The following is a 26,209-nucleotide window of genomic DNA, read 5'->3' as shown; positions in this document are numbered from 1 at the left end:
TGTATGACAATAACACGAACTATTTTTAGCGTTGGCCGAGCATTACAAATATTCTGAAGGACCAAATCCTCTCCTCGAATCTACACATGATAAAAAAACATAGGTAACTTCATAGGCGGATCCAGAATTATCAAAGTGCATGATTTGATGGGTGGGAGACTTTTTGAAGATCATTTTAAAAGTTATCGGAGATTTAAATGATTTTTTTTACGTTGCACACCATGATTTGGGCCAAATAAACAAATAAATGAGAAGAAACGTGTTCCTATTACTCATCAAAATATTAACAGTTACATAGGCTATCGGAAAGCATAATTATGATTATAGTTTTCTGTTGTCGTTTCGGCTATTCTCGTCATCCGAAACTTTCCGAGACTTTCCGAATGTAAAGGTACGGGCGTAAACTGGTTCTTTGGATGGTACCCGCTTCACAACACACTCTGCACAGCGATGACTTAGCATATGGAACTCTGGGTAGGAGAATGTTAGTTCATTTGTAATAGACAGAGTCTGGTCGTTCCATAATCGGGACAGCATGGCTTCACTCACAGAGGAACTTGCAAAACTAGCTAATCCAACGCCGGTATTCAGAGATCCTGAGGACGATATAGATTATGGTAACCATATGTTGTGAATAAACACGAAGTCTTGAGAGTACGAGATGTCAACTGTCCCATCAGATTATATTTAAACGACCACAGGAGACAAACATGCTAGTGGCGTTCAGTTTTCGATCATCCTTGTTTTTTTTTTTTACGATCGAGATCGGGACAGTTCATTTGGGTTCCAGTCATTTCCCCATTTAGTCAGTTCCCCACCTACCACTTCCTAACCCGGACATTATCCCACCCAAATATATACTACTACTACTACTACTACTACTACTACTACTACTACTACTACTACTACTACTACTACTACTACTACTACATTTTTATTAACCATCCAAACACAGTACCCTTATGATGCGCTGTTTACAGTTTAGCGTACTTTTGACAGGTGTTTTTTGACAAAGGTGGTGACATCACCAGGCAAGAATATTCTTGGGTGGGGAAATGGCAGATGGGACCTGGTGGGGAATAGTCCTACACCCAGTTCATTGATCCATGACAGGATGATTAATATGATTTACTATAAACTGACCTAAGATTATAAACATGATAAAGGTATGATAAGGGTATACCTTTTGTGGCAAGTGGCTACTGTGATACAGAGAGTTTCAAATTTTACGATTAAACAATTGGCACTTTCATGATGCAGGCACGTACTGACTAAGGTAGGCAGAGCAACGAAGTATGCTAATCCTTAGACAATGGGTGACTATGGGGCTAATTTTGGCTTATTTGATCAGTGGATGATATTATGTCTGTCTGGTGTTGGTCATAATATATCATTTGCACATCTATATATTTCTTTTCTTCATTGATACAGGTACCACACCTTGTAAATTGTACGTGAATATTTGATACAACCCCCATAGTTGATAAAACAACAGAATAGTTCAGCAACCATAACATGCCGGCACAACAAAGAACAAACCATGCTTGTCTGGGGATATATTGGTAGCTGTCAATGTGAAGCAGCAACATGTACTATTACACCTGTGACATCACACTCCGCCCTTTTTGCGGTTATGTCAGTGAAAAAATCAGACTAATCTGACAATTCCAAGCTTGATCATATTCTGGCACTTGTCCAGAAAGTTTCCTCGATACCGAGAACCTAAAAGTATCAGATGCTGCGCAAGAGAGCAAGGCTTATTGCGCAGGGAGGGATGATGGTGTCTGGGAACCGTTGACATCCCAATCTAACCCATGCACACAAGGTCAAGCAAAACATTTTCTGCTCGTGTCTATTCATTTTTTTTCAAATGAATTCAATTTACAGAAAAATGTTAAATGGTGTGTTGAGTTATTAGTGTTTACCCCAATTCTATATATATTAGGTGGCTAGAAATTAATTGTGTTAAGTAGAAATAAGGGTTATGCTATTATTGTTATCCAGTTCATGATTATGAGCCCATGTATAAAGTGAAATGAGCTATGAGCATCAGAATATTTACATTATTAATCCATATGTTCTCTTTCCAGATACTTCTGCAAACATTGTCAAAACAGATTATGATGAAGACTTTGATAATGATGGTGATGATAATGACAACCAATTCAGCCAGCTACGCAGACACACAGCTGCCATACTAGCTGATTCTGATAACAGATATGCAGGGGCAAAAGTGACACGGAAAGCTCTGAAGAAAATATCACATGTTGTTGACACAGGTATCTCACACATTTAAGGCATCAAGTAGGTGATGACTTATCATCCAAACCTGTGGTCCACTGGTGATATTACTTATGTGAGATCCAACAATATCTCCTAGGCAGTACCATGTTCAGAGATGTACATTTTTCATTGTGATTTTTGATAGTGAAAAGATTCTCACCCGCATCCAGTATATCAACAGATAAAAGTTAAAATATCCTCCACATGTCTTGGATATTTGTAACCTTAGGCTAAATAAAAAAAGTGAAATGTTTCTCGGACATTGGCACATTAGTTATATTTGTTACGCATAACAACTTTTTACTTACCTTACCATAGGTCTATAGCATATTACCTCAAACTTCGCTTAATAGGAGATCCAACTGAGTTGAATTGCATTCAGTCTTGAATGGCTACCTCACAGACTGTCAGAATATGGAAGTATCTGGATCTGCCCACTGCACATGTGTGCAGACTCCCTGAAAAACTTCACTTTTACTTCAAGCGTCATTAGATCTAGACATGTTGGGTTGCTAAAAAAAATTTTCAGGTCTAACAAAGTTTCAACTTTTTTCGCCTATTCACTTATTCCTTTCAGGGATTTTGAGTGTGATATGTATACTTTTCAATCTTTATGTTGATTTTAACGTATAATTTACGTTTTGATACACTTGTCGGCTACCTCGTGTGAGGCATGTGATCGTGTCTCCATTTTTTTCATGCGACTCCGTATGTTGTTATGCGGATTGGTTTTTTGTGTACTGGTGGACTTTTGCTTCAGATTTTTATGTCCACTATGGTTAGGATTTGTGTTACTTTGTGTTGCTTTAAGTTAATTTTGGCTGTGCCTTCTTCAAAGTGACAGCGATTTCACTTGTCTATTGCAACGTGTGTAGCACGATGTGTGGAACAGTCCATTTTCATGATATGGGTGTTTTGTCTTCCACCTGTTTTATTGTTTGGTTATTTCGATTTTTTACAGCTGTTGTGCATGACACAACACTTTTGTGGAGATTTGAAAAACAATGGAGACTACAGCGCAGTTGGAGGCAATTGGCCAACATCACGCAGCGCTTCAGGGAGCGACGCCGATGCCAAGTTCAGCGCCGACGCCGACGCCTATGCTGCTTCCGACGCCGACGCCTACCGCACAGCCGGCAGGATGGGTGGACTTGGCGAGGCCGGACACCCTTATGCACCCAGAGGTGCAGCGGATACTGAGACCTTTGCTGATACCAGCCCCAGCGATGATGCCAGGAGTGCCTCACGAGTATTTGACACCTCTGACTGGAACACCTCAGCTCATTCCGGACATTGCCGAGACGTTGCAGAAGAAGGAGCACGTTTGGTAGATCGATGTCAGGATCGGATGCACTTGCATTCGGAGCGCCAGCAGGCAACAGGACTGGGACTAGTGACAGGAGGAGAACTGGACGTTCGGGTGTCAGGAGATAACGTTTGAGGAGCCTGTCGCTCATCATCTAGATGGCCGGTTCACAGAGGCAGATCTCTCCACCGCTGATGCAGGGATAGACGATCCAGATCTCGATCTGTGTCCCCACGGGCCAGACAGTTGACTCACAGAATGCGGACAACGGAGCGCAAGTCCACTGTTTCATGGATGGTGAATGAGGAATAGAGTTTTTCTGCGGATCATACCTGCCATTATCAGCAATGTATGACTGGATTGCGGATTGGCTTCCGGATTGTCCCTCCCCGGCGTCGGGAGTAGAAAGCGACAGAGCCATTAGAGTTGAACCAGAGCTGATGATACCACCTCACCCTATGGTGGCGGATGCCATTTCTTCTCTGAACGAGGACTTTGCCAAACTATCCCTGAACACTACGATCAGGGTGCTAAAGGTTAAGAAGCAGGAATACAACGTGCATAGTTTGGACTTTGCGGATTCAGGGGCAGTGTTAGATGAAGTCATCAAGAGGCTGTCCTCTTCCACTTTGTACAAGGTTCAAGAGTCTAGACTACAGGCAATTGATACTGAGTTGCGGCGCATCGTGAAACCAGTGTCTGCGTTGGCGTCAGCTATGTCAGCAGTGGCGGTGGACTTAATGGAGCATAATGAATCAAGGCTGGAGCACTTGTCATCGCTTTTCATCTGGCAAGGCAAGGTGTTGCAAAACCTCTTGGGACATGTTAGGACAGCTCTGACAATGATGACGGTCGTGCACAGAATGGGGTGCTAGATGCGTGCTCTTGGCAGGAGGAATTTAAGCGGTAGTTGATCAGGACGCCCTTCTCTTCACAAGCTGTCTTCGGGAATGCCATCCCTGACGTATACAAGGAGCATGCCGATCTGAGGAATACAGAGGTATCTTTGTCGGCGTTTGAAGCACTCTTATCTGCAAATTGGGGACACAAGATAGAGGCAAGAGATGCTACATTCCTAGGAGAGCATCTGTCAGGTCGGCATTTACCAGAGGTCGTGGCCAGAGGTTCGCATCAACTGAGCATTGCAAGCCAGCAGATACAAGCAGGGACGCCCCCGCCACCCCTGGCAGAGAGAAGGGGAAGCGCCCCTACTCAAGACGTTGAGGATGTCACCTGTCACGACTCGGACCTCCCGCCTCCAGCCGAGCCAGTGTTCCCTACACCAGTAGGCGGGAGACTAGATATCTTCTGGAAGAATTGGCCCATCCTCAAAGATCCCTATGTGACTGGAATTCTGAAAAGATGCTACAGACTACTGATTATTCAACCTCCACTGTTAACGTCGCATCCGGAGACATAGGCGTACTCAGAGTCAGAACGCCAACTTTGGAGGGCAACATCACAGTGCTGCTGGGAAAATGTGCCATTGAGGAGGTACCGGACCCACTCCTCTCATCAGGGTTCTACTCTCCGGTTTTCCTGATTCCCAAGAAGGATTCCAACAAGCTACGGATGATCCAAAGCATGGCACTGTTTAACGAGTGGTACCTGATGGAGCCTCCTCGTTTCAAGATGGTGTCCTTAGAACAGTTATGCCTCAAGTTGACGCCGGCTACATGGCTGTGCAGTCTCGACATTCAAGATGCCTATCTACACATCCCGATCTACCCGGCTCACAGAAAATTCCTGAGGTTTGTATTCGAGGGCTGGCATTATAAGTCATTGTGCATCGCTACTGCGGCACTCCAACCTACTGATAGTGTCAGACAATGCAACAGTGGTGTTCTTGATCTTGAGACAAGGGACAACCACATCCAAGTCCTTACTGGATCACCTACGTTTCACCTAGCCAGCATTTTAGATGCAAACAACATCGAAGCAAGAGCTCGTCACATTCAAGGGTGCTGAAATGTTTTAGCTGATGCACTCTCATGACCAGGGAAACCATCTCCAACCAAGTGGATGCTCCACCCGGAGATATTTTGAATGTTATGCCAGGATCACAACCTGTTCGCCACAAAGTTCAACACTCAACTTCCGTTTTACGTGTCTCCAATACCAGACTCAGCAGCTTGGGCGACAGATGCTTTGTCGATGACTTGGGAAGGACTAGATGCGTATGCCTTCCCAGCACCAGTGCTAGTACCAGTGGTAGTGGTGAAGCTCAGGCTCACAGTGAGGATCCATCGTCTTTTGGTCGTGCCTTGGTTGCCAGCGAGAACGTGGTTCCCAGAGTTATGCCACTTCGCAGGAAGAAGTCCGCTCCAGCTGCCAGAGTGGAATCAGTTGCTGCGCCATCCCCGCAGTCGGATGTTGCACCCGGACCCAGCACAATTGCATCTATGCACCTGTACCATCTACAGAGGACTTTGAGGGCCAAAGGTTACTCGTCGCAAGTGGCAAAGATTATTGTCAGGGCACACAGAGCTTCCACCCGATCACTCTACGATGACAAGTGGGCTACTTTCGAGAAATTCTGTGCCCAGAAGTCGCAGTTCCCGCTATCAGCATCGCCCCAGTTCCTGGCAGAATTTGTGCGTTTTTTGCGCTGCTTGAGGAAACTCAGAGGCAGTACTATTGGAACCTATTTGTCAGCTTTGAATACGGTTTTGGCTGTCAGAAGTGAGAGGCAGGTCTCTAAGATTCCCGAATTCATTGCTATGCTGAAGGCGTTTAAACTGGAAGACCAGAGGGTGAAGTTCCGGTCACCAGCATGGGACCTGAATGTTGAGCTTCAGCACTTGAGGGATTGTCCTTACGAACCACTGGACCGGACTTTGTTTGACCATCTAACCGGAAAACTGTGTTTTTACTGGCATTAGCAACAGAGGCGAGAGTGAGCGAGATACACGCACTTGACATGACCAAGATCCGCTTCGAGCAGACCAGACATGGTGCTTCACACCTAGGCCTCCTTTGGGATTTCCTGGCAAAGAACCAGCTGCCAGGGCAACTAGACTGATTATTTACCATCCCACCACCTTCAACCATCATCTGACCAGAGGATAGAGAGGAGCAGTCATTGTGTCCGGTTCCACAACAACGAAAGGGAATTCACTAGGAATTCCTCACCCGTCGGTTAACAACCCCCATGAGATTCAATGATTGCCTTACATAGGAATTGTTCTGTTCCGGACATTATGGCTGGGTGTTTCTGAATATCTTCAGCAGTCTTTCCCAGTCACTATTTGCAGTAGAGGATGTGGAGGGGCTGCATTCTTTTGGACCATTAGTATTTGCACAGCGACTTACTCGTCCTGCCGCCCTTTACGGAATGATGTTACTTACCATGGTCTATAGGGGTCTTGTACTTATGTATTAAGATACCCTACCCCTCCAGTGGTTAGTACGTGACTTGTGGGATTTGTTTTATACGCTGACGGTCCTCTGGAATCCTTCACCACCGTCAAGGCTGTTGTATCCATATGTTATAGACCTATGGTAAGGTAAGTAAAAAATTTGTTAAAATCTAAATATTTTAGATATTTAAATACTTAGCTTACCATAGGGCGGTAAGTCCCTCCCAATGCTGGACGTTCCTCCCTACTACGGACTCTTTGGACCGAGAAGTTAAAGTGAAATTTTTCGTGGAGTCTGCACGCATGCGCAGTGGGGAGATCCATATACTTCCGTATCCTGACAGTCGTAGATTGCGAGGTAGCCATTCAAGATTGAATGCAATTCAACTCCGTCGGATCTCCTATTAAGCGAAACTTGAGGTAATATGCTATAGACCTATGGTATGGTAAGTATTTAAATATCTAAAATATTTAGATTTTAACAATATTTTTATTGCCGTTTTGGAAAAAATAATTTTGAGCTGGTCATGTCCCGATCATTCATTCGTCCACTATAAGAATGAGTGTCTGTAAGAACGAGTGTTACTGAATCTATATATATACATATTAAAACATGCCAAACTTCCCAAACTGTATTTCTGAGAGAAAAAATTAGAAATGTGTTCATCCCTCATCACTTTTTCTCAGTAACAAACTTTCAAAAACGTTCTTCCGCCCTCATCACTTTTGGGGAAAATGAGCTCGAGAAACATTTAATTTTTTTATGCAGCCTTATGAACTCCTATTGCTGTAATTGATATCAGTAACACTTTTGAGATTCTCTATTTGTCTGGTTGAAAATGGGGTGGCCTAGTGGTTAAAGCGTTCGCTCGTCAAGACGGAGACCTGGGTTTGATTCCCCACATGGGTATGATGTGTGAAGCCCATTTTCTGGTGCCCCCCACCATGATATTGCTGGAATATTGCTAAAAGTGGCGTAAAACTAAACTCACTCACTCACTCACTCACTCACTCACTCACTCACTCACTCACTCACTCACTCACTCACTCACTCACTCACTCACTCACTCACTGGTTGAAAATACCTTGAAAACACATTCTTTGTATGTAGACACATCTGCAGAGGAATCGCATACATATAATTATATGCTTATTCTAGGACCAGCAGTAAGTCTGACATGTATGAAGACAGGTTCAGCAGTGTATTGTTTTGAGAACGGGTTTCTTGTCTCTGATGTGTTTTCTTGAACAAACTGGAATTATCTTTATATTTCACAGATGATGAAATTGATCAATCAGCAATTGATGCCCTGGAAAAATCCTTGAAGAGAGGAGATGAAAGTATGGATGATGATGATGATGATGATGATGATGATGATGATGATGATGATGATGATGATGATGCAGTCGATGATGATGACTTACAAATATTCAAGTCTAAACTGAGTACCGACAAAATGGAATTTAGGTGAGAAATTGTACTTGTTATCTTCTAGTCTGTCTCCAGCCCCTAAACCACATTATTTCCCACTGCTTAGGCCTTCCGACATTGTTAAAGTACTAGATGAAGTAATTCTAGATTTCCTCAGTTTGTCTCTGGAGCTTCATTTCAATTGAAATGATTTTGACTTTACATTGAGCAAGTATTATGACTTAGGTCCACTTCAACAAAATAATCTTAGTGCTGTAGTGCTCCGATACATTTTCACTAATATATAGAGCAAGTGTCTGGTACAATAGTACATTACATCTGTCAGTTTAATATAAATGTTTTGTAACAAACATAATTATGTTAATGTTAGGAAATACATTGTATGTGTACTTATTTAGATGAAATCATTTCAACTTCTTTCAAGTTTTGAGGATGACAGAGACTACAGCAAATATGCCGATGATGATGATGATGATGATGGAGACATCCTCAAAGATCCCTTTAAAGATAAAAAGAAAAAGAATGATAATGAAGACTATGAGAAAGAAGAAAATGAGGAGGAGGAGGGTAATCTATTTGCAACTTACAAGATATATTTATTACCTAAGAGTGTGAAAATATCAGGGTTCATATTTCTCATACAATGCCCTATCGCAAAATATCACTTTGTCATGGTGACGTGACATCATGTCTCTTTTATGATGTTGTGTTCTAAATGTGGCCATGGCGGGTAGCCAGCCTATGTTTGAAGCCGATTTGAGTTTATTTTCCTCAATTTGATGTCTTCGGTAATAAACAGAATATTATATATACTGAGTACACATGAAAACGCACCACTTGAAAAAAGTCAATATTTCATGAACTTCATTCTAATTTTTATACAACAACAACACTACAGTGATGTCACCCGACATGCCAGGTGCAAGAAATGCGATAATTTCATGTTAACTGTAACGCAAGGCAATTTTTTGCAAAAACGCAACATGAGAAAAATGAATTTCACTCTGAATTTGTGCACACATTGCCTTTATAAGCATGTGTATCCGAATAAAATTTCACTTCTTCACTTACACTTGTGAAACGCCGACATGATGCCGCGACTTACAGCCCATGAACGGGAACGCGCCATAGGCATGCTTCAAAATGGTGCCAGCACCAGGGAAATTGCCAGACGACTACACTGCGCACACACAACGATCGCAAGACTCCATCAATGGTTTCTGCAAATGGGGAGCAATCGGGACCGTCCTCGACTGGGTCAACAACGTGTGTGACAACAGGACGTCAGGACCGTCACATGGTATAGGATCATGTCCAAGACAGAACACTACCAGCGACAAGAGCGGCTGCTCAAGTCCAAAGGATGATGTGGATTCATTCACCCTAACACCGTACTGAACTGTCTGCGAGCTGCAGGCCTGCGTGCACAACGTCCTTTTTTCGGCGCCATATTTGACAGATCATCACCGAAACCAGCTTCTACAGTGGGCAAACAGGCACCAGAATTGGCGACTACGGCAATGGCACGGTGTTATCTTTTCTGACGAGTCACAATTTCACTTAAGATGGCCGTATACGTGTTTGGCGGAAATGTGGTGAACGTTATAACGTCGATTGTGTCGTTCAGACGGACCGTTGGGGTGTGGTAGCGTTATGGTGTGGGGTGAACCCCTGCAGAGGAAGGGTGAACGCTGTCTACTACCAGGACCAGGTGCTACAGAACCATGTCGTGCCATTCTTCAACCAGCACCACGATGTCCACACGTTCCAACAGGACAACGGTAGGGCACACACTGCAACGGTGTCCATGCAGTACCTTGCACAGCAGAACATCCCCGTGCTTCAGTGGCCAGCTCTGTCACCCAACCTCTCCCCTACTGAGCACTTATGGGATGCAAGTGAAACTGGACGACGTCTTTCACGTCGACGCCAGATGGACAACATCCGAGAACTTGAGGTTGCCCTTGTTCAGGAGTGGAATGCTATCCCTCAGAACACTATCCAGAGACTGATCAACTCCATGCGATGACGATGCACCATATGTGTCAATGCAAATGCGGTCACACCCATTATTGACTTTCCTGTTTGACCCCTACACCAGTTAAGCCTCTCTCGCGCATTAACATTATCGTGAATGAAATTTAATGATGTTTACATGTCTTCTTAAATCATTCATTATCTCAAATGCACCATAAGTATATACTTCACATATCAATACATGGAGCTATTCCAGATTTCGTGAGTGGTGCGTTTTCATACGGACTGAGTATATTTTTCGTTATCCTGACTCATGCTTAATTGCTTATCTCTTCCTCCTTGCAAAGGTAGTGGAATACTTGGAATCACTTGAAGTTTCCTTCTAAAGGATGTGGACGTATAATCCTCACCCACTGGAAGCCCCTATTTTCCCGCCAAAGAGGTCACATGACCCACCATGCTTGTCACTCTCTCCTCAGCGCCTGACAAGGTCGGCTGCAGGCATCTTGGGGTCCCAATACGACGATAAGTCCTTTAACTAAATTATATCGTATGCGGTATTTGGCTTATGTATATACATCATATTATAATAAAACTGTAACTAAATTGGTATTTATTAGCACTGATTTTGTCAACTGGAACTTAGTCACAGTTGATGAAATTGTGTTTTCAATGCAGATTATGGCTGTCAGTGGTTGATCTGCATTTAGTTTGTCTGGCATGTAAGCCCGTTTGTTCTTCCACTGCTGGGTGTAAATTTTGTAGCAATTTGTCTGATTCAGATTTTGCTTTGTTTATTTATTCTGTATGTAGACTTGCAAGGGACATCTAACGTCGGATTTCATTTGCTGATATAGCCTCTGGTAGCCGTATGTTGTTAACTGCTGAAATACATCATTCTAGCGACCAGTCTGGCATTCCTTCGGGGCTTTGTCATGACTCCAGTGAGTCATCTCTCAGACCGCAGAAGAGATCTTCAACAGATTCGTGACCGTTTCGGTCTAAGAAGTCCAAGTCATCATTGTCTAAGACGAAGTCGTCTTCTACGAAGTCGTTGCTTAGTCAAACCCATGAAGGTCCCGGGGTAGAATAGGCCTTCAGCAACCCATGCTTGCCATTAAAGGTGACTATGCTTATCGTAAGAGGCGACTAACGGGATTGGGTGGTCAGACTAACTGACTTGGTTGACACATGTCATCGGTTCCCAATTGCGCAGATCGATGCTCATGTTGTTGATCACTGGATTGTCTGGTCTAGACTTGATTATTTACAGACTGTCACCATATAGCTTTAATATTGTTAAGTGCGACCTAAAACTAAACTCACTCACTCACTCGTTGCTTAGTCAACAGCAGTGTATTTTTTTCGGATGCTTGGATGGTACATATAGTGACTGATCCAATTTGATCCTATGTCTGTGTTTTTAACCTCAATATTTAATCATGTTATGTGAACATATGATGCCTACAGGCACGCAGCAAGCCATTTCAGTCCGAAACATTGCAAAGCTTTATATTTAGACAGATTTGAGTGTTGGTTCAGCTGTGATGGCAAATATCACACGTAAATTTGGGTAGCTATGGCAGCTACCCTGGTTTATTATTTATGATAATAAAAACACACAGTTGATTTATTTGAATTCGTAAACTAAAAACGATGACTTTGCCTTCGGTAGAGAAATCTGAAAATCTTCTTAAGTAAAAACCCCCTACTTATTACACCTATTTACCAAAGTACACAGCAAATGCCTGTATGTATTTCTTATATAAGGAAGTTCCGTTGGCATCCTAAAAACAGTTTTGGCCCGTAAGTGTTTTCAGGCTGCATGCGACACAGAAATTATATCTTCCTTGCTGTAACTCGTTTGATGGTGTAAACCTACACGTGTTATTTGTCATCAGTCTCTGGATGGCCAGTTAATGAATTTATAACAGGTATAATTAGTAGTAACACCACTCAGGTTACTCATCAAAGGTTCCCATTTGGCATTTCTCCTGTCTGGAGTAAATACTCAACATTGTAAATTAAGCCCTGTAATGGCAAATGTATTGTATGTTATGTAATATGTGCATGTAAGTGATGCAAGAGGGTTTATCAGCTGAGCTACAAAAACAAACATTGATCAAAGGATTAACCGATAACACACTGATTGATTAATTACTTTTATCTTCTACAGCGGATTTGTCAAAAGACAGTGTGTGTAGATGTGCTAATCTGTACTGACTACATCCTGTCGTAAAGTGCGAGTGTAAAAACAACATCCTCCCTTCAAAGAATTAACCACCATTGCGTTGATTGATTGATTGCTCATTATTGGTTAACTAAATTACTTAGAATGGCGGACATCATACAATTAGTTGCCAGGTGTGCTATCTTGGGTGACCAATGAGAGGTTTATCAGGTTTTCACCAATATGAAAGACATGAAACGATGTGTTACTTTTTCGCAAATTAGACTGTTGTAAGACACACGACACAGAGCAGGATTATTTACCAGCTGCAGATGAATGGAATATCGTTCTTTTATGTGGATATTGATGTATACATTTCTGAACATGTAGCCTGACATTGTTGCTATGAAATTAGTCTGTTTTACATTCATTATTTGCATTTTGTTTGAATTTATTTGTTGTAGCATTCAGCAGAATCTATATGACAGAAAACACACACTAGATCGAGTATGTGTGTGAAATAGGATCCACATTGGCAATCTATACAATGTATAAATGTTGCTGTCATGTTAGAAATTTACTATAAGTATAAGCAGAGTTCTGTGTGTTCTTTTATTAATTTTCAAAATCATACAACTATGACAATAAACTAATTAGGGTTATGAGACAAAATACAGAGACGTACATTGGCTTCGTTATTTTCCCGTCCTAATAGTTTTTTTACCATTTCTACCACTGGCAGATGATTAACCTTCAAAGTGTTTCATTTGTTTTCATAATACATTTGTAATGAAGTAAAAATGACTTCACCTCAGCTGATCCGTCTATAATTAAACTCTCAATTGCGCATACAGACTGTGCAGCAGAGGCGCTGAGTTTCACTCAACCGTTTATCACGTGACTTGTAGAGATCAAGACACTCTGTAGAGTACAATGGTCCATGGACACGTCTTGAACAGACTAGTGATTATGACCCTGTACTTTTAATGAAGATACTTGTACATGAAGAAGGTTTGCAACTGGTCTTGATTATAATCTTGACATTCAGTTGCATTAGATACTAGCAGGATGCTAGTTAATCTAGATATCATCACGTTTCAGTCATTGAAGCCTTCTTCAGAAATTACAGATGAATATTGGAAGAACAGGACTGAATTACAAGTTCCCGTAAGGGACGAGAATATTGGACATAATTTTGACAGCCAGCAGAATCCAGCGTGGCCTCACCCACAACCGTTTCCGTCACATTCTGTAAGCAATTAAATTTGAGTCAAGATGAGGAAAAATGTGTAATTTTCTGAATAAAATTGATATTTTATCCTTATCCTGACTCATGACGTAAGCCCTCCCAGCCGCCCCTTTCACGCAAGCTGAATTCTTAGTAATTCTCGTGTCGGGTGTATTGATTTGGAGGGAATGACAAGCATGGCAGGTCATGTGACCTTTGTGGCGGGGAAAGGGAGCCTTCTGGTGGGTGAGTGTATTTTACATCCGCTTATTCTAGAAGGAAACTTCAAGGGATTCTAGGTGTTCCACTACCTTTGCAGAGAGGAAGAGATAAATAAATTAAGCATGAGTCGGGAAAAGTATAAAATATCAATTTTATTCAGAAAATTATATTATACTGATATTATACTGTGCTTAAAGCACTCACGCCAAAATATCGGTATGGGTCTCTCTCTCTCTCTCTAAATAGTGCATAGCATGGGCACCCTCATATATATCCTTTTGATGAAATCACCTTAATTGTATGTGACTTTTACACAGTACATTTTTCTTTCATCGTTAGATCTAGTACTTAGATGTAATCTTACCTTTGGTCTGACAAACAAAATATATATGTTGAGGAAATATTAATGCATTGTTTTGTGATGTCACAGATGGAGGAATTGAGAGTTTTTCCCAATCGAACCAGAGTGAAGAGATACAGAAAGGGACAGCTGCCCAGTCTCAGCTAGGTATGAACTCACAGCTAATAACAGCTGGAATAACATGAGATTTTCCTATTTTATCACCATGGAATAATTATGAGTTTGAACTGTTGAGCAAGTGTGTGATGTAGAGTTTGGCAGTCTATTAATTATTCTGGTCATCTGAAGTCATTCTTTGGCGTTAAGAACAGATTGCCAGTATTCAGCTTTTGAACTTCATGCCAGCTTAAGCTTACTAAAATGTGAAAACAGAAGGATAGTAGTTCTCATAGACTAGTACTGTTTGAGGGCTATTAATCTCAACTAATTCTCAATGCTTCAGTTTCCCTGAATATATTTGATTGAGTTACAATAGGATTGTGCATGACGTTGCTTATAACATAACAATTCCACTCTTGGAAGCGAGGTGGATGTCAGTATAAAACTACTTACAATATTATTGTTGCTTGACCACAACATTTCTTCTGAGGAAGCAATCCACATGTTACAAATTGTGTCATACAAAATCCCTTTGGTCATCAATCATTTTCTACAACTAGAAAGTAGTTTTGATTTTTTTAACTCAATGGAAACAAACTTTAGTAGCATTTTCTATCTTGGAAGCAAGGTAGGCGTCGAACAACTCAATATAATAGTGCAGGATACCACAACACTCGGTTTGCGCTTTGGGGGGTCCAATGGAAATCTGTGAATGGTGACACCATCACCCGACAACTGGGAGCATTTGACGGCAACACAACAATTCGGCATGTCTTTGTTTACGCCAGGAAATCAGCAAATTGACGAGTTTGTTACACATTTCATATACAACTAACTGAAAATCCTTCCTCACATTACGTCACTGCATTAGTGCTGTAGTGCTCTGGTGACAGAGTTACGTGACCTGTCTGTGATTTTGTTGGCGGGTGAGAGAGAAGCAGTCAGCTTATTGGCAACTTTTAATTGTTCAGTATTAATTAACCACGCCTTTTTCAAAAAGGAATTATGAATACGTTATAGTTTAAAGAGATATAAAATGTGAGTTTATTCGTTCTTTAATGTTGTTTTCTTCTAACACAGGGCAATAACACGTGATTGTTTCAGGACTGTGGGACAGCCTTCTGGAGGAAAGGATAAAAGTTCAAAAAGTGGCATCTGTTATCAACCAACTACCTCAGCCTGCCACCTGGGATCTGTTTATGCAACAAGGGAGAGATAACTATAGGCAGGCAGTCACTGATGGTAGGTCTAAGTGAGTCCTGAATGTACATGACTATTGCAGCATTTCAGTCATTGTTGTCAGGTGTCGGTGTGAGGTTTGGTAAACATAGCAGTATGTGTGTACAGTTGTGAGCAACGACAGGGTTATGGGGGCAGGGCATTGAAAAAGTGAGATACTCAGTGGCTGTATAACTTGCAAATGGCTGTAGAGGCATGTGTTGTCTTACTTGTTTGATGTTGTCTTACTGTGTTCTCAGATGTTGTCTGACACTGATCAGATTTGTCTGCATGTCGTCAGATATTTTCTGACTGTTTTGAGTGAGTGAGTGAGTTGAGTTTTACGCAGCACTCAGCAATATTCCAGCTATATGGCGGCCTAATCCAGTGATCAGCAGCATGAGCATCAATCTGCGCATTTGGAGACAGATGACCTGTGTCAACCAAGTCAGCGAGCCTGACCACCCGAACCCGTTAGTCTTTTATGGCGACTGTTTTAAGTCATGAGATAGACAGTTCACTGTATGTTGCTGGATATTGTCAGATGCGTTGTCAGAATCTGTTGTCAAATGTCAGACATGATGATCAGATTTGACTGCTTGTTGTCAGATGTTTTTTTACTTTTGTTACATGTATGTTTATTGTTGAATGTTGTCTGTGTGTTGTCAGATGTATCAGTGCCTTGTCAGATGTTGTCTTGTTGTCAGATCATGTCTGCATGTTGTCACATGTTGTCTGATGTTGTCAGGTGTTGGCTGTGTGTTGTCAGATGTCTGTTTTGTCAGATATTGAATGTTGTCAGTAGTCAGATGTTTTCCATGTGTTGTCTTATGTTGTCTTTGTGTTGTCTGATGTTGTCAGAGGTTATCTGTGGGTTGCCTGATGTTGTGTGTGTTGTCTGTTGTTGTCAGATGTGTGGTTGTGTGCTGTCTGATGTTAGATGTTGTGTATGTTATCAGTAGATGTGTGACTGTTGTCTGAGTGTCAGTGTTCTATGTTCTAGCCCAGTCTGTGCTGATGTCAGATATTGTGTGTGTGTGTGTGGTATCAGTTGATGTGTGACTGTTGTCTGAGTGTCAGTGTTCTATGTTCTAACCCAGTCTGTGCTGATGTCGGATATTGGGTGTGTGTTATCAGTTGATGTGTGACTGTTGTCTGAGTGTCAGTGTTCTATGTTATAGCCCAGTCTGTGCTGATGTCAGATATTGTGTGTTTGTTATCAGTTGATGTGTGACTGTTGTCTGACTGGCAGTGTTCTATGTTCTAGCCCAGTCTGTGCTGATGTCAGATTTTGTCTGTGTGTTGTCAGGTGTTATCAGTTGATGTGTGAATGTTGTCTGACCGGCAGTGTTCTATGTTCTAGCCCAGTCTGTGCTGATGTCAGATATTGTGTGTGTGTTATCAGTTGATGTGAGACTGTTGTCTGACCGGCAGTGTTCTATGTTCTAGCCCAGTCTGTGCTGATGTCAGATATTGTGTGTGTGTTATCAGTTGATGTGTGAATGTTGTCTGACTGGCAGTGTTCTATGTTCTAGCCCAGTCTGTGCTGATGACAGAATTTGTCTGTGTGTTGTCAGGTGTTATCAGTTGATGTGTGAATGTTGTCTGACCGGCAGTGTTCTGTGTTCTAGCCGAGTCTGTGCTGATGTCAGATTTTGTCTGTGTGTTGTCAGGTGTTATCAGTTGATGTGTGAATGTTGTCTGACCGGCAGTGTTCTATGTTCTAACCCAGTCTGTGCTGATGTCAGATATTGTGTGTGTGTTATCAGTTGATGTGTGAATGTTGTCTGACTGGCAGTGTTCTATGTTCTAGCCCAGTCTGTGCTGATGTCAGATTTTGTCTGTGTGTTGTCAGGTGTTATCAGTTGATGTGTGAATGTTGTCTGACCGGCAGTGTTCTGTGTTCTAGCCGAGTCTGTGCTGATGTCAGATTTTGTCTGTGTGTTGTCAGGTGTTATCAGTTGATGTGTGACTGTTGTCTGACCGGCAGTGTTCTATGTTCTAGCCCAGTCTGTGCTAAAGAAGCTGCTGGACATCCTGCTCCAAGTCCAGACACTGCTGCTGCACCAGAACCAGGAGACGAGGCATGTTGTGGATGGAACCGACCCCAAGCTGGACAAGTATGGAGGCTACATTATGTATACTTGGTCCCATCGGACTTTTGAAAATTGTATGTGGACACCCTAAGTGGCCTTAGATTTGTGTAAGCCAGTCACTTGCACAGGCTTTATGCTTAGCAAAACTTGTCATTCTGATACTACAGGCAATAATACTTTAAAAAATACCTTACAAAGACAGTGGGTGTTAATCTCCATTGCGAAGCAAAACCTTCAGGAGTTTCTTGCTCAAGCAGAGTTATTTCCCTTGGAAGGTCAGATGTCCAATCGTGTGTCTTCAGCGACTGTTATATGTGTTTCTGTAGTTTCTTATAAATATTGATTGGGCCTTGGAAATTCCCTGAAAAGGTCTTATTTTTGATAACAGATAATCTGTACAAATCCTATGCTATCTTTCTATACTGCAATTAGTGTCAAGAAACAGAGTGAGTGAGTGAGTGAGTTTAGTCTTACGCAGCTTTTAGAAATATTTCGTACATACTGTGGTGGCAGACACCCGAAATGGGCTTCAGACATTGTTCCCATGTTAGGACTCAAATCAGGACTGCTTGAATCACTGTGCTGCCCTATCACCCCAATATGTATCACAACAAACAGCTTGAAACAAGAGACATGCATGAACATTTAGGTCTCTTTACCATGCGATTGGTGCAGAATGTTCAGTATCTTTATCCTTGCTACTTCTTGTGTCTAGTGGAACTAAACCTAACTCTGATGACGATGATGAAGAAATCACCAGCGAATCTGAAACAGAGTCAGCACCAGTGGTTGAGAAACCTAAGAGACAGCAGACGGACATACAGGGGCTCAAGAGGAAATTCAAGATGTCAGATTACCCTGATTTTCTGGCAAAGAGACATACAGGATTTGCAACGTACAGGTAGACACATTCCCACTGTACAGTAATCTTATGAGTTTATGTGTTATTTTGATGTTAGATGATGCTCACACTGTCGACTATTAGTTCCCCTGATTTCTGACCCAGCTGTGATAGGTTTTTCCAGTGTTATGAATCTGCCTGCTCCAGATTGTATGTCGTGTCTTCATGATTCCAGGAATGAGACGATACACAAGTGGAATGACAAGACCAGGCTTGCATCTGGGAAGATCAAGGGGAAGTCCTTCAGTGCCCTGGAGCAGTCAGCTCTCAAGCAGATCGAACAGGTGGGGAGACAATGCATGATAGTTGCTTCTGACTTTGTAGCACAGAACCAATCTGGATTACTGATCCACAGTACCGATCCACAGTAGCAGTCCCCACAGTACTGATCCACAGTACGGATCCACTGTACCGATTCCCAAAGTACAGATCCATAGTACCAATCCCCACAGTAACGACCCTCAGTACCGATCCACAGTGCTGATCCCCACAGAACCGATTCACAGTATTGATAACAGTACTGATCCATAGTACCAATCCCCACTGTACCAATCCACAGTACCGATTCACAGCACTGATCACTGTATCGGTCCACAGAACTGATCTGCTCAGTACAAATCCACAGTACTGACCCCTACAGTACCAATGGGCAGAGACCATGACACTTCCCCAAGGCCATACAGTTTGTGCGTGCAATAACCTCACCTCAGTATAGAGTATTAAAAGAAATCAAATATTTTTAAAGTTTTATGCCCGTGGTACTTACTTGTGAATGCAAGATAAAACCCTCAAATACACACCTCTCTTCTTCAAGCTGGCAGCAGTAAATGCGAGTGAAAGTGGGTTTAGACAGATGCAAATCTTGAAACTTCTGTATATGGCGGTTTATGGAAAGACAGATTAGTAGCCTGATAGAGCTACCCTTGTTATGGTTGATCTTGGGTTAATCATATGTTCAGAAATGATTAAGGTGAGTATTTATCCCCCCGGCATGTAATGCGGGGGATACAGCCTCATCTGTCTGTCCCCCATCCATCTGTCTGTCCATAATCATTTTGTTTCCGGAGCATAACTCAGAAACTGTTCAATATCTTTAAACCAAACTTGATAGATATAGTAATCTCAGTCTATGGTTGTGCCTTTTGCTATTTACAGATTTTTGGCATTTATATTTTTTTTTGTTTTTCCATGGAACATTTTGGTGTTAGTCTTATGGTGGAGTGGGCTTCGTTTCCGTAGCAGGACTCAAAAACCGTTCAATATTTGTCTGCAAAACTTGGTAGATATATCAGTCAGAACCTTAAGTGGTGCCTATTGCTTTTTACAGGTTTTTGTGATTTATTATTTTCTCGGTTTCCATGGAAATGTTTCAGACCTAGTCTCAAAAGGAAGAGGTGTGTTTCGTTTCCGGAGAACTCAAAAACCATTCAATATTTTTATGCAAAACTTGGTAGATATATCAGTCAGAACCTGAAATGGTGCCTTTTGCTATGTACAGGATCTTGTGATGTATTATTGTCTCAGTTTCCATGGAAACGTTTCGGACCTAGTCTCAAAAGTGAGAGGTGTGTTTCGTTTCCGGAGCAGAACTCAAAAACTTCTTAATATCTGTCGGTAAAACTTGGCAGATATGTGTTGCAGAACCCAAAGTGGTGCCTTTTGCTCTCTACAGGTTTTTGTGATTTATTGTTTTCTTGATTTCCATGGAAACATTTCGGTCTCAAAAGGAAGGGTGGGCTTCGTTCCAAGAGCTCAACTCAAAAACCATTTCATATCTTTCAACAGATCTTGGCATATATATGAGACAGATCTTGAAATTGTGACTTTGCTGGTTACAGATATATGGCATTTATAAGTTCCATGAATTCCATGGAAACAATTCAAACATTGTCTAAAAAGCAATGAATAACTCAGATTATTTGTCCTTTCAAACATGTGGGTTCTGGGGGGATATGTCATCTTCTGATGACTCTTGTTCTGAATATGTTTAGATAATGCGAGACAAGGACCGCCTCATCAGGCGGACACAGCTGAAGAGAAGTGGACAGAGGATCCTTGGCGTGGAGGAGAAGGTAGCAGAAGAGAACCAGAGACACGCTGAGGACAGTCAGGAGGTGGGTGGAAGAAGGGTTGAGAAGAATGTTGAAAGGGTGGAGAGGGGAGATGGAGAGGAGGGAGGGTAGAGGTGAATGGAGGGGAGAGGCGATGGAATGTTGAAGTTAGGATGTGGAGAGGAGATAAGTGGAGGGAGGGGAGAGGTCAGTGGAGGGTGTGGAGGGTAGGTGAGACTGATGGGGGGTGGGTGGGAGAGGGGAGGGAATGTTGCAGATGGGGTGTGGAGAAAAGGGGGAGATGAGTGGAGGGAGGGGAGGGAGTGGTGGATTAGAGAAGGGGTTAGAAGAGGACTGATGTTTTGGGAATATCATCCCAGGGTAGTCTGGACGTGGTTTTGGGGGAAACACAGACACAGTAGGTCACTTGGTGGAGAAGAATCTGCAATGGGCTTTGACAGTTGGTGAGTTGTAATTATCTGGGTTTAAAAATCCACCACTATAATATGGTCTGCGTTACAGTTACACTCTAGTGGATGATGGACTTTGTGTTCATAGGCAGCACCGCCAGCAGCAGCAACAGCTTCTCCTGGTGATGACTATGACGGCGAGGTGTTTGATGACAGCGACTTCTACCACCAGCTGCTACGGGAGCTGATTGAGAGGAAGACAAGTGAACTCAATGACCCAGTAGCAATCAGCAGGTGAGATTAAGTGAAAACATTTGTGGTGAACTTGTGTTGGTAATTTGTTAAAATCTCATAACTGATGACTGGTTTAGGACAACCGAACAATCTTTGAATAGAATTGGTTAGCTTGTTATAAAACTTTCCTGGTTATTTTGTTAATTCTCCCCAAAATTAAAAAAAACAACATATAGTTCCTTAGAGTTTTTTCCTGCAAATTGCACAAAATGTAATGCAGATTTCACTTTTTTGAAGGTTGACTAATATGTTGGGAACATCAATTACTTGGAGTCTTTAAGATAAATTTGATCATGACTTGGGACGCCTGTTCAGTCTTTGATTACTTTAACTGGACAACCACTGTGCTGAACAGCCACCAACAAAACAATGTTCCCAGCATGATCGTATGGTATATTTCCTGGGACAGGTGTTACTCAGACTAGTTGCTAGGCCAATTACGTAATATTATTTTCAACCAATCAAACTGCAACACACACCTCATAATTTCACATGGCTGCATTTTGTGGCTTTGATGCAATTAATACTTTAATATTTGTTGTCTGAAAAAATTAGAATGAAAACAATAACAAATTCCCTGTGACAGGCAGTGGCTAGAAATTGAGAAGTTACGTACGAAGGTGAAGAAGAAGAAGGTTGACACACGAGCCAGCAAAGGGAGGAAGATCAGGTGGGTACTGCTCCACCTCTGTCGGGTTTCACAGTTGCTGTCACTATTTATAAATGCACAGGGGACAAGTGACATGTCACTTTTTATCTCTGCAAGAACTGCCAAAAGTACTCTGTCCGTCTCAGAACACAGGAACGTTCTGTGAAGCTTTGAGCATGTCCCTCAGTGATGTGGAACTAGCGTTCTATAAATACCCTTATTATTGTTATTATCATTATTATTATTAGAATGCCTCGGTCATCTAGTGGATAGAGCATTTTGCCAGAAAGTGTGTGAGCTTAGTTTTACGTCGCACTTAGCAATATTGCTGCTATATGGTGGTTTTCTGTAAATAACTGAGCCTGGGCCAGACAATCCAGTGATCAACAGCGAGTCGGATCGCCTGTTCCTATTAGTCGCCTCTCACAACGAGCATGGTTTACTGAAAATCAGTTCTTACCCAGGATCATCATGGTGTTTACAGCAAAGAGGTGTAGGTTGAGGGTTGGGTCGCCATGTTATATCAAATAATGTAAGAGTTGTTACCCTGCCTGGCCAGCTTGGAGTCATATACTCTGTCGACGTATCCATGTTTAATCTGGAGGATGGTAACTGTGTGGACTAGCACTAACACCAGTGTTAATTCAGACTAGTTCACGCTGATGCTCATCAAAAAGCACCTGCTGTGTAAGTGCACTACAAGTTCGACCTGTGAAGGTCCCGAGGTAGAATAGGCCTTCAGCAACCCATGCTTGCCATAAAAGGCAACTAACGAGATCGGGATGTCAGGCTCTCTGTCCTGGTTGACGTGTGTCATTGGTTCCCAATTGCGTAGATTGATGCTCATGCTGATGGCCACTGGACTGTCTACTTCAGACTTGATTATTTACAAACCGCCGTCATATAGCTGGAATATTGCTGAGTGCGGTGTAAAACTAAACTTACTCACTTACTCCAAGTTCTGTGCAAAGCATGTCCTCTGACCTAGTAAATGTTTTATGGATGTGTCCATTTGAAATGTGATGGCTGAAGTACATTAACAGGACTGGTGACAGGGTAGCCAAGTGGCTAAATCATTCGCTTGTTATGCCAGAGACCCGGGATCAAACCCCTACATGTGTACTATGTGTAAAGTTAATTTCTGGTGTCTCTTGCTTTGATATTGTTGGATTATTGCTAATTTAATTACTTGTTTATCAGGACACACATGCAATACATTTAACCAAAATGATGAACAGTTGTGGTATGAGAGGCTTTGGATTTGTGCTTGTAGTTTACTCAAGTGACTTAACTGTGGACTTGACTCAAATGATCAATGCCCATTTGATGAGAGACTGTAGCTCTCGTGCATTTAGTTTGCTCAAATGATTTTTTCTCATTGGATGAAAGAATTCAGCTGTGCACCAAACGTAACTGATCAGTGCCCATTAAATGAGAGAGATTAGCTTTGCTCTAATGCTTGTACTGTTAACTGAGGCAGAGGAGGTACATTGATGAATGAATCTGTTATGTTTTATATACGTTTTAACTCATGTGTGGGTGGGACATTTTCCATGACAGCCAGTTATTGTACCCACAATGTTAATAAAATTGAAATTATTTTTTTATGCAATTATTCTCTTAGTCAATATGATTAAGAATGCACTTTTCTTGGCTTTTGAAGGTATGACGTCCATGCAAAACTAGTCAACTTCATGGCACCAATCGACCATTCCATCTGGTCCGATGATGCAAGGTAGGTGTTAACTGCGTATCATTTTTATTATACTAAAGTAACTGTAATGATCTGCATGATACTTTCCTGTTGTCATTCATCTTCACTAGCGAGATGAAACGTATCGTGTTCAGTTCTGTGTGGTGTTTTTTCTTGTCACCAGGTACTAGATGTTTGTAGATAGTCCTGACAGTGTAATTGATTATTACCATTTAAAACTGAATGAAATTATAAGCTAAACAGTGTGTGTGCCACATGCAACCTGCTGTGTGTTTGGGATTAGAACTAGTCACTGTGCTGGTCACGAGATATTACTGTTGGATCTACTGGCAAACAAGGACTAGTTGAACCGGTGTAGAGAAGGTGTTTATGAGAAGTAGGCTGTGCATGGCAGTGAACAGACCCATTTGGTTTGAGAAAGGGAAGGCAGATTTAGGCTGGTGCATATGCAATGCTTGATGATGAAAAAGCTGTAGACACCTTGCTCATAAGTCTCTCACATGGTGGGTGTAACAATTACAATTGATTGCGGACAACCTGGGGCAACTTCTCTCATAAAGGCAATCGCGAATGGGTGGCACTTACACATGCTAACATGGGTCAGTTGTCAGGCCAGTGCTCATCTAACCCTTGTTTGCCAGTAGTAGTCTTGGTGACTTGTTTGAAGGCTGCTTGCCATTCACTGGATTGTCTGGTCTAACTTTCCTTATTTACACACTGCCTTGATACAGCTGGATTATTGCGAATATAGTTGTTGTACAAGAAATGCATATGCACAGATGCACATACTGACTCAAATGCACACACAAGCTCCAAGCCAAGCACACACAGTCATCTCCCCTTATACATCAGCTGTCAGCTGGTATTCTCATCCCAGAATTTTGTTTCTTGCATTGGTTGTTTGTTCTTTTTCAGGAATGACTTGTTCAAGTCACTGTTTGGAAAAACGGTCAGAATCTGAACAGACAACATCAGATCAGGAGGGAGATGAAGCCTACCAAATTATCAGAGGAACTTGCTCCGTCTTGAATGCCCTAAAATATGCTATCCAAAAACAGGTTTTGTGTTTGTAACATGCACATTCTGAAATTATACAAAGAAATCTATGGCATACATTACTGTGGTGGCCATCTTGCTTTATCTTCATAACTAGGGAGTGAATGGATATATGAGATATATTCGTGGTGATGTCGTTATGGTTTAAGTGTCAGTCATTTAAAATGTGTAGTTAAAAACTGAATGAGATTTTACAACAGTATTTTACTAACATGCAGTGATACATACCATACACACCCATACATCCAACAATGGACGCAGGCGACTAACGGGATCGGGTGGTCAAGCTCGCTGACTTGGTTGACACATGTCATCGGTTCCCAATTGCACAGATCGATGCTCATGTTGTTGATCACTGGATTGTCTGGTCCAGACTCGATTATTGACAGACCGCCGCCATATAGCTGGAATATTGCTGAGTGCAGCGTAAAACTAAACTCACTCACTCACTCCAACAATGGACGCTTGTAATTATTTATGTTGGTAGGGGTAGTGGTTATTCTCATCATGACAAAGACCAGAGTTTGATTTCCCACGTGGGTATCATGTGTTAAGCCCATTTCTGGTGTTCCCCATTGTGATGTTGCTGGAATTGCTGAGAACCATGTCAAACTCACTCATAATTATTTATCACTATGAATTCATAATCTTCGGAGACGTGTATTTTTGTAAGTCTCATGTCAGCCTCTCTGCAGGTATCTATGAGAGAACTGGATCATTTGAATTCAGCATGATGTCACATCAATTATTATGATGTCTGTACATGCGAGCCAAACAGTTTTTTGAAACAATGGCTGGCTTTGGAGTATGCAGTCATGCGGAGACTGTGGGTTAGAATAGATTCTTCTTCCTGGTTTATGGTGACATTTATGAGAACCTATACCGAAACATCTCCATTGTTAAAATACAGAAGGTGATTGTCCATATCATTGTGTCATCTCCATAACCTGCAAAAGTTCTAGAATGCTCCCCAAACAAATCCGTGGCTTGGTTGAAAATGCCATTATCACCCAACACCCGATGGATTATTCACAATGTCAGTCACTGGATTGTCTGATCCAGTCATGATTATTTAGACTGACATCTGTTAGCTTGAAAAAGCTGAGTGTGATGTTCACAAGCAATGACAGGAGTGAAACACCTCTCACAGGCTAAAGACCTCTGTATGTCCATCTGCCACATCTTGAAGTATAAGGTATCCAAGCAGTGATGAAAAAACCTGTTACTGTATCATGTAAATATATATATGATATTAAATATGGGAAATTTTGTTGATCTGATGTGTTGTGTGCGCTCTCTCCTACTTGTTATGCTCATGGTTGGAGGGATGGATGTGTGGAGTACAGACTACTTTGAAAACATTTGGGTTCTGAAAGTACTGAT

At 41.9% G+C, this 26,209-nt stretch overlaps 1 protein-coding gene across 2 annotated transcripts; it reads left to right on the top strand.

Annotated features, from left to right (window-relative positions):
- The first annotated feature begins 371 nt into the window (after nucleotides 1-371).
- Nucleotides 372-26,099, top strand: LOC137261213 (protein AATF-like). Of its 2 annotated transcripts, none has more exons than XM_067798923.1 (14): nucleotides 372-474; nucleotides 2,091-2,279; nucleotides 8,227-8,416; nucleotides 8,805-8,947; nucleotides 14,408-14,485; nucleotides 15,542-15,679; nucleotides 17,661-17,775; nucleotides 18,467-18,652; nucleotides 18,828-18,936; nucleotides 20,644-20,766; nucleotides 21,262-21,407; nucleotides 21,994-22,077; nucleotides 23,720-23,791; nucleotides 24,686-26,099. In XM_067798923.1, exons 1-14 carry the CDS (start codon nucleotides 417-419, stop codon nucleotides 24,729-24,731), a joined length of 1,677 nt encoding a protein of 558 aa, XP_067655024.1. In that variant the 5' UTR covers nucleotides 372-416; the 3' UTR covers nucleotides 24,732-26,099. The 2 variants fall into 2 exon arrangements, with proteins under 2 accessions (XP_067655024.1, XP_067655023.1); XM_067798922.1 differs by having other exon boundaries at nucleotides 431-617; nucleotides 24,686-26,096.
- Nucleotides 26,100-26,209: the final 110 nt, after the last annotated feature.

This window comes from Haliotis asinina, chromosome 14, assembly GCF_037392515.1.
Source record: "Haliotis asinina isolate JCU_RB_2024 chromosome 14, JCU_Hal_asi_v2, whole genome shotgun sequence".
Classification (NCBI taxonomy): Eukaryota; Metazoa; Mollusca; class Gastropoda; order Lepetellida; family Haliotidae; genus Haliotis; species Haliotis asinina.
The sequence above is the reverse complement of the archived record's forward strand: the minus strand, read 5'-3'. Positions and strand labels throughout refer to the sequence as shown.